The 9,353-nt window shown below is 44.5% G+C and overlaps 2 protein-coding genes across 4 annotated transcripts; one reads left to right on the top strand and one right to left on the bottom strand.

The window, feature by feature from the left end:
* The first annotated feature begins 239 nt into the window (after nt 1-239).
* hspa5 (heat shock protein 5) lies at nt 240-4,408 on the top strand. Its single transcript, XM_056578652.1, has 9 exons — nt 240-452; nt 913-1,047; nt 1,152-1,383; nt 1,530-1,667; nt 1,793-1,905; nt 1,999-2,389; nt 2,498-2,735; nt 2,848-3,015; nt 3,151-4,408. The coding sequence occupies exons 2-9, from the start codon at nt 932-934 to the stop codon at nt 3,723-3,725; spliced, it is 1,971 nt and encodes a 656-aa protein (XP_056434627.1). The 5' UTR covers nt 240-452; nt 913-931; the 3' UTR covers nt 3,726-4,408.
* On the bottom strand, nt 4,079-8,109 carry rabepk (Rab9 effector protein with kelch motifs). Of its 3 annotated transcripts, none has more exons than XM_056578656.1 (8): nt 7,993-8,109; nt 7,429-7,483; nt 7,176-7,333; nt 6,615-6,770; nt 6,138-6,302; nt 5,274-5,423; nt 4,959-5,108; nt 4,079-4,631 (listed from the first exon to the last, which is right to left on the bottom strand). In XM_056578656.1, exons 2-8 carry the CDS (start codon nt 7,479-7,481, stop codon nt 4,426-4,428), a joined length of 1,038 nt encoding a protein of 345 aa, XP_056434631.1. In that variant the 5' UTR covers nt 7,482-7,483; nt 7,993-8,109; the 3' UTR covers nt 4,079-4,425. The 3 variants fall into 3 exon arrangements, with proteins under 3 accessions (XP_056434631.1, XP_056434629.1, XP_056434630.1); XM_056578654.1 differs by having other exon boundaries at nt 4,080-4,631; nt 7,906-8,109; XM_056578655.1 differs by having other exon boundaries at nt 4,080-4,631; nt 7,921-8,109.
* Between the last annotated feature and the right edge of the window lie 1,244 nt (nt 8,110-9,353).

Genomic DNA, 9,353 nt, shown 5'->3' with positions numbered 1-9,353 from the left:
GACACATGTATGCCATTACATAAAATAAACATAAAATATTTTTAACAAAATAATAATGTAAGGCTGAAAATGTCCCCAGAAACACTCCAATACATTGTAGAAGCTGCCCTCAAGTCAAGAGCGTAATGTACTTGACAGTCCGAGATAGCCTATCAGTAATGATACAGTAAGGCGTGACTAGTGACGTCGACTTGCCCACACTTGCACAAATCAGCGACGGCCAGCATGCCAGGCACCACCAATGGGAGCCTTCCAACGAACAACTGCTCGGCCAATCACAGTCCTCCACGATAGGAACGAAGTAACGGGTTATATACGGCGATTCTCATTCATTCCTACACAATTTAACACATTCACAACTTGGAAATACATGAGATAGAGACACGCATCGCGACGCAACCAACGTAATTTCCATTACGCTCCGGATAGGATATTCATTATTAGTAGTGAAGGTATGTATTAAAACATATTTCATATGCCGTATACTCCATTTTATGCTGTAATTTCATAGTTGTGTTGTGCATGGCAAACGTGAGCGACTGGCTAGCTAGGGTCTAAGCTAATGATAAAACTACTGCATGCTGTTAGATTGTATCCCGGCTCTCATTTTGTCGTATTGGACATGTGTTTTCAGCATTTAACGTTGGACTAGTATTTTTTAACGATCCAAAACTGAAACCATGCGTCGCTGGTTGATGCTAAACTGATACAGCTAGCCGGCGAATGACATTTAGCATCAACGTTAGCTCGGAGTAATTCAATGCTAGTCCAGATTGGACGGTACCAGAACCAGTCGTCAAGCCATTTATACAAAAAAAAGGGCAGGGTCGAAGACTTAATTGCCTACAGCAGTACACGTATTCTTAGATCATCATATTCAATATTTCTGACTTCTCTCGGTCCCTTCTTCAGATTACAGAATAAAAGGAAAATGAAGCTGTTGTGCATAGCATTGCTGGTAGTCGGCACCGTGTTTGCCGATGACGACGACAAAAGGGAAAGCGTCGGAACCGTGGTTGGGATCGACCTGGGTACCACGTATTCTTGGTAAGCGGAAACGACGACTTCCACCGAGAAAAAAATCACCCGGAAGTAATCATAATTGACAAAATTTTAACATCCGACATTCCCTTTTTTCATTTTTTTTTTAGTGTTGGAGTTTTCAAGAACGGCCGTGTGGAAATCATCGCCAACGACCAGGGAAACCGCATCACCCCATCATATGTGGCCTTCACTGCCGAGGGTGAGCGTCTCATCGGTGATGCTGCCAAGAACCAGCTGACCTCCAACCCTGAGAACACTGTGTTCGATGCAAAGAGATTGATCGGCCGCGCCTGGGGCGACTCTTCTGTCCAGCAGGACCTCAAGTTCCTCCCATTCAAAGTAGGTCGTTTTAAAATGGTGATTATTGGTTGTGTGCCACACCTTACTGTCATTCAAGTCTTGCATGTTCATTTTACACCATATGTGAAACGTCAGAGGTTTTGAGGGCATAGTCACTAAGTGGCTGTATTTATTCTGCTCCTCAGATTGTGGAGAAGAAGACTAAGCCCCATATCCAGGTGGACATCGGTGGCGGCACCATGAAGACCTTCGCCCCTGAGGAGATCTCTGCCATGGTTCTGACCAAAATGAAGGAGACTGCTGAAGCCTACCTGGGCAAGAAGGTGTGGGACCAAAACAAATGGTTTTGCATATAATGCGTAAACATTGACAGGGCTGCATATATTTCTTGTCTGCATTTCCTGTATTTGAAATGAATGTTTTTTTTTTCCCCCACTTGTCTGCATAGGTCACTCATGCTGTGGTCACAGTCCCCGCCTACTTCAACGACGCCCAGCGCCAGGCCACTAAGGATGCTGGGATCATTGCCGGTCTTAATGTCATGAGGATCATTAATGAGCCGTAAGTTTCACAAATGAATAAAATAAATATAGGCAAGTAAATTAGTTATAATTTGTCAGTATAAAAGTAACTTTCAATTTTCATTCTCTCCAGTACCGCTGCCGCCATTGCTTATGGTCTGGACAAAAAGGACGGCGAGAAGAACATCCTGGTGTTCGATCTCGGCGGTGGCACATTCGACGTCTCCCTGCTGACCATCGACAACGGCGTTTTCGAGGTGGTGGCCACCAACGGCGACACCCATCTGGGAGGCGAGGACTTCGATCAGCGCGTCATGGAGTACTTCATCAAGCTGTACAAGAAGAAGACCGGCAAGGACGTGCGCAAGGACAACCGCGCCGTGCAGAAGCTGCGTCGAGAGGTGGAGAAGGCCAAGAGGACCCTGTCAGCCCAGCACCAGGCCCGCATTGAGATTGAGTCCTTCTTCGAGGGAGAGGACTTCTCAGAGACCCTGACCCGTGCCAAGTTTGAGGAGCTCAACATGGTAAGCAAGTAATTTAAGATTGAGAACTCGACTTCCTGAAGCTCATTGCCTACAACCACCTTAAATCACTGAGTGAGATGATGCTTATTCATGTAATGTCCCCCCCAGGATCTGTTCCGGTCCACCATGAAGCCCGTGCAGAAGGTCATCGACGACTCCGACCTGAAGAAAACCGATATCGATGAGATCGTCCTGGTCGGAGGCTCGACCCGTATTCCCAAGATCCAGCAGCTGGTGAAGGAGTTCTTCAATGGCAAGGAGCCCTCCAGGGGCATCCACCCCGATGAGGCCGTGGCCTACGGAGCTGCCGTCCAGGCTGGAGTGCTGTCCGGAGAGGAGGACACCGGTAGGTCCCCCAACCCGGACGCGATGTCCCATCACATACAGCCAAAACCTGAGACTATACCATCAAACAAAGTCATGTTTAACTAACTTTTCCATTTTTTTTCTTTCTTCAGGTGACCTGGTTCTGCTCGATGTTTGCCCCCTGACACTGGGAATTGAGACCGTCGGAGGTGTCATGACCAAGCTGATCCCCAGGAACACCGTGGTGCCCACCAAGAAGTCCCAGATCTTCTCCACCGCCTCAGACAACCAGCCCACCGTCACCATCAAGGTCTATGAAGGTGAGATGAGACGTTTCAACACCCCCGCTCCCAAAAAAATAATTCAAATTCCAACATACTGGTCTTTTTGGGATAGTTCAACTATTAAAATGGTTGAAAATACGTGTGTCTCATTGCAAACCCTCCTCCTTCCAGGCGAGCGTCCCCTGACCAAAGACAACCACCTCCTCGGAACCTTCGACCTCACCGGCATCCCCCCGGCACCCCGCGGCGTGCCCCAGATCGAGGTGACCTTCGAGATCGACGTGAACGGCATCCTGCGAGTCACGGCCGAGGACAAGGGCACGGGCAACAAGAACAAGATCACCATCACCAACGACCAGAACCGCCTGACGCCCGAGGACATCGAGCGCATGGTGAACGACGCCGAGCGCTTCGCCGACGAGGACAAGAAGCTCAAGGAGCGCATCGACGCCCGCAACGAGCTGGAGAGCTACGCCTACTCCCTGAAGAACCAGGTGGGCGACAAGGAGAAGCTGGGCGGCAAGCTGTCGGACGAGGACAAGGAGACCATCGAGAAGGCCGTCGAGGAGAAGATCGAGTGGATGGAGTCGCACCAGGACTCGGACCTGGAGGAGTTCCAGGCCAAGAAGAAGGAGCTGGAGGAGATCGTGCAGCCCATCGTCAGCAAGCTGTACGGCAGCGCCGGGGCCCCGCCACCAGAGGGCGCCGAGCCCGAGCCCGACCAGGAGGAGAAGGATGAGTTGTAGGGGGGCGTTTCGTCTTGATGCTCTATTCCGTCACCCCTTGCCTCTCTGGTAGTGGCGCCAAGATGTACATAATGGACAAATCGGACTCAAACGGTGTGAGAGGAATGATGGCTAAGGGGGTAGAGATTTAAAAAGCAACCATGTTAAGGCTTTTTGAAAAAGACATTTTGGAATCCATTGCATTGTTCGAGAGGGGTGGTTCCTTCGCCGAGGGCGGAGATTTTTGTCAGCCCAAGTTTGAGGCTTGCTACTGCTGTTCTCAGGCAGTCCTGAAAAGGTTCTTTGGGAGGGGCTTAGTTGGGGTGGGGTGGGTGTGACTCTGTGGGTCTAAGGCCTCAACACGTTCACAGGCATTGTTAACAAGTTATTTATTGAATCTGGTCATTGTAGAAACGCCTTTCTACTGGAAAGACATTGAAATAAATGTTTGATACAATGTTGATGCCTTTTCCTCATTGCTTCAGTTTACATCTATATGTTGGTGTTGAACTCTACCTCTTTAGGATTTCTGTGTGTGGGGATTTATTTTCCAATCTGCAAAGTTAATTTAGTGACTTGTAACAACTGTGTAATTGTTGCGTGTAATAAACCGTGATTCCAGGTTGTGCAACCATTACAGTAACCGTATTGTAGAAATTAAACATTTTTTAATACAACACAAATTACAAGTTTTAGCATTATTTGGTAGAACATGCCAGAATCACGTCAACATGGTCACAACACAGTCGCTATGGATGACTCCAGTGGTGTCCATCCCTCCAAATATAAAGGCAAGGTGTTGGGTCTCCCTGCTGCCATGGTCGGCCTCCTCAGTCGTCGCGGTCCATGGCACAACACACATGGAGTGGTCCAACCGGTTTGGGGGCAGGTCACCGGTAAATTTCATCAGCACCCATCGCCTTTTGTCTGCAGAAAGAAATGTGACGCATTCAATTAAATTAGTTGATTTTGGGTTTCCGATGAGAACAAGCAACGATTGATTTTATTTTGACATAAAATATGAAAACGCTAATGATATTATACAGTCAGGGATGACAAAGCCAAAAGGCTTTCCATTGTTGTCCGTATACGATAACTATCAATATTGGAGGGTCTACAAAAGATGGCCCAGTTTCTAAAACCACTTGAGAGATGGTATTAATTGGAAGGAAGCAGATTTATTTTTGTACATTTTGTGACAGGATATTTCCATGTCCCAAAGTGGACAGGATTCTTTTAAGAACCACAATTTACCAGTATTAAACTTGTACATGGAGTTACTGGCTCCCTCTGGAGTCATCCCGCCGAAGATATAAATGGTATTTCCCAGGGCCACGGCCGAATGGGCAGCCACTCCAGCTGGGATATCCCCTTTGGTTTGTATCTTTTCCCAAGTCATGTTACCTGTAAAAAACACAAGTTAGCCTATTAACTATTCCTTGCGGTCTTGCTCAAGGCTACAGGTAGAATGCAGCTCGTGGGAATCTAACCAAGTACCCTTCGGGAGTCCACGACCGAGTCAGTAAAAACGAGAATCTTTTAGTTTCAAGAGGACGGTTTGAGTCTTACTTGTGCCTAGTGAGAACATGTCACTGTAGAATTTTTCCCCAGCCATTCCTCCATGGATGTACAGCCTGGAACCCACTGCTATGATGACCTGACCATGCCTGGCTGATGGGGGTTTACCCCCCGTTTCAGGTTGGGACCAGGAAGAAGACACTGAAAATATCAATCAAGAGTGAGCTACAATCTCTTATTTATAGCAATGCATAAACCCATTTATTCTTGGCCTTTGGATACATGAATATATTTGAGATTCAACTGGAAACTGGAAATTGAATAAAATTAAGGAATTGAGTCTATTATCTCCTTTAATACTGTGTGTGTCGTGGTTTTGGAAGGGGAACACATTATTTTGGTAATCTATGATGTAACACCATATTAAAAATTCTTATGGATTTCCATATGGACATATTTTATGACACGTATTTCTGGTACAACCCCGGAAAAACATGATGAACCAGCGACACAACCTGACAGACAAATAGGATTTTTGGCCTGGAAACGTCAATGCGTGTTGTGATCTTTTTTTTGATGGAAGGAAGTCTCGATGACTATCGGTCAGTTAGATTGCGTAGCTGGTTCGTCAGGTTGGTAAAAAAAGTGGAGCAACACCATTCTCTTTTTACCTCTGACCTTATGACTTCTACAGGGGATCACAAACCATTAGTACATTACGTTACATTTATTTGGCTGCCTTTTTTTATTCAAAGAGGCTTACAATCAGTGCACCCAACCATGAAGATGCATCCCAGAAATGGCAAGGCTCATGCTGGAACATTAATAAAATCCCTCAAAAAAATGCAAAATGTGCTACATTAGCAGTGCCATTCTTAAGCTTTGGTGTATTTCTCGTTGAAGTCAAACACCGACCTGTATCAAACACATGGAGTTTGGGGTCAGAGACCGGGGCGGCTCCCGCTTCCCCACCGGAGAAGACGTACAGTTTGTCCCCGATTGTGGCGGAGCTGGTGTGATACGTCCTGGGACTCGGTGGCTCACCGCTCACCGACACGGTCCTCCAGTGTTCACTGCTGCCTGTTGAGCAAAGTGAATGAGTTGGCAGCACACTTTTACACATACAAGGTATTTTACTCCAATCTCCAGTCACTTTCACTCTACAGGCGACACATAAAAACCATGTTAAACTACAAAAATATCATACAAAACAATACTTTTTTAATATATATTTGCACTGCTGCAGAATCTTTACATGGACACCTGTAGCATTGAAGCCAACGTAGTACAGAATGCCAACAATATATTTCAGAGAACATTCAAACAATTGTTTTTTACATATTGTGCCTATATTCAGATTTGAAACTCTCAACCAATGAATTTGCCCTTCACCTGTCAGCTGGAGGCTCTGGATGCAGTTGCGGTTGCCTTGGGGCTGTGCCCCTCCAAACACCCACACACTCTGCGGGAAGGTGTCTGGGACAAAGGTACAGTGCTCATACCTGGCCTCCAGACCCTCCCATTCGGGGATGTCCCATTCATGTCGGTCTGTTGATCAGCAGCAGACATGAGGGAGGGTGGTTTGTCTGCTCTCTCAGTTAACAGATGATTATGATGATCATAGGGATATAATAAAACTAACTGAACTATGTAATACAATACAAAGTCACATAAAAGTCAAAATATGCAACACACAGTTCATGTTTCTAATGAAAGTTATGCTGCTGATAATATATTATAATATAATTATTATATTATAATATAATTAATAGCTTAATTGTGACACTATTATTATGCATCCTTACAATTTTCTAATGTCTAAATCTGATTTATTGCATTTACATCACTCAAGAGAGGGAAAATGAATATAAATTAGTGTTTCTATTAAAGGACATAAAGATGGCTTGAACATGAAATTACCTTTATAGAAAAACCTAGTTGTTAGTTAATTACCTAGATTTATGACATGTGATTCAGAGAAGCTTCCATTCGGATTAGCTCCTCCGACGATGAGGATTTTCCCTTTGGAGCCATTCTCAGAGCCAGGAAGGTAGGTGCAGGTGTGTCCAACAGTAACACCTGGACCACCTCCTGTGGGTATCAGAGAATACCTGCGGAAGACGAAAGGGAGCAGTTTCAGCAAAAGTGAGACTAAGTTTTCACAATCAAACACCAGAAATGTCTGGCTGAGGTAAATTACTCTTACCATAATTCTTCTTTTGGCTTGTCCACAGGTTCAAGGATTGGGATGCATTCCATGGCTGAGGGAAAGACCGTGACATTTAATTTGGTATTACATTTGTTTAATTTGGTTTGTATTTGAACCAACAAACACATTGATATGTCACACAATGATCTGACTAAATCCCAAGTGAGGAGGACAGATGAAACGTGAGCTGCTTCAGCCTAATTCTAAAGCTATATTGTGTTCAAACACATTCCTGTGTTCTCAACCACGCCAACCTGGATGGTTTTCATATGGTATGCTAGCCAGTCAATAGTGCAAAAACTCAATTGAACGAAGGTTTACAGTACACCTGATATTATGTATTTATGCAGCCACAACGATTTCAGACTGATGGTATATTCTCTATTCTCAACGATTTCCTCGTTTATAATAGAAACATGACCCTCTAGTCTAGGAAGTATCACATCATCTGAAACCGTTATGCTGTGTACATACAGAGGAATCTTGAACCTTATTCAGCTTAGGTCGCTGTTCTTTGGGATAACGGTAGTCGTCTACCGGAATAAAAAACCTTAGGACCACCTCAAGCCTCTCTAGCAACGGCCTGCATGTTCAGGTCTCCATAATGTACACTCAGTCAACGCTCCTCTTCTTGTTATTCATCCACGAGTTCGTTTCCGTTGACGTCTCTCATGGTTTCCGCACACGCGCACATTGGGTCCTACAGCGACGTCAACCACCAGACCGACGTTTCATTGACCGTCAGTATATGCTCAGTAGAAATTAAAAAAGCTTTCACCTGAATAAATACATGACACATGGAAATGAGTGTCACCTGTTCAATACAGTTGGAGGCAAATATAGCCTATTCTTTTGAGAAACTTTATAATTATATTAGTCGAGTAGAGTGTCCAACCAAAACAAGTGCGAATGCGCCATCTTGTGGATTTCAGTCGATTTTGCAGGGGACTTTTCTTCAGACTTCACTGGCATTATATGACGGTAAATTATGGCAAAAATGCGTTATCATACAATGATAATTAACCAGAGAAGGGTGATGTTTATTTATACTCATGTGGAACCTGGTATGACAAAAGGTTAGTCGATGAAGGGACCTATGAACTGTTGGTAATTAGCGATACCTACGTTGTGAAACCTGTGAAATCAACCCACAATGAATGCCAAGACAAATATTTGGGGATCTGGAAAGAGGAGCATGCACAACATTAACCTTGCATTACATGATTAAAGTGTAACTAGTAAACTGCAGCAAAGTAATACACCACTAGAGGTAGCCATATCTATTCTTATCTATTTATTACACGCAGCTAATATATTATATATGGTATCAGGCTACTGTAAACCGAATAGAATAAAAGTGATTATGTAGATGTTTATTGTGAAGCTATAAGCATTTTCGAATGTGTGTGTATGTGCAGATAGGATTCAGAGAGAGAGAGAGAGAGAGAGAGAGAGAGAGAGAGAGAGAGAGAGAGAGAGAGAGAGAGAGAGAGAGAGAGAGAGAGAGAGAGAGAGAAAGAGAGAGAGAGAGAGAGAGAGAGAGAGAGAGAGAAACAATTTAAGAAATTAAGAGGAAAAACAGATAGTAGAAAGATAGAGAGAGGAGAAAGAGAGAGAAATACAGCAATAAAGAAAGGGTTGGACATGGAGAGAGAGAGAGAGAGAGAGAGAGAGAGAGAGAGAGAGAGAGAGAGAGAGAGAGAGAGAGAGAGAGAGAGAGAGAGAGAGAGAGAGAGAGAGAGAGAGAGAGAGAGTGTGCAAGAGTGAAGAAGAAAAAACTATAGGTAGGCATACATTATGGAGTACAATTAAATGCTATCAGTCAGATCTCCTTAAATATCAAGAGGAAGCGTGCTGAATATATGACATGGGATCTCTTTCCCCACAAATGTGCCCCTTAGCTTTAGATTGTCTTTAATGTG

The sequence above is a fragment of the Gadus chalcogrammus genome, chromosome 19 (genome assembly GCF_026213295.1).
Source record: "Gadus chalcogrammus isolate NIFS_2021 chromosome 19, NIFS_Gcha_1.0, whole genome shotgun sequence".
Classification (NCBI taxonomy): Eukaryota; Metazoa; Chordata; class Actinopteri; order Gadiformes; family Gadidae; genus Gadus; species Gadus chalcogrammus.
The sequence above is the reverse complement of the archived record's forward strand: the minus strand, read 5'-3'. Positions and strand labels throughout refer to the sequence as shown.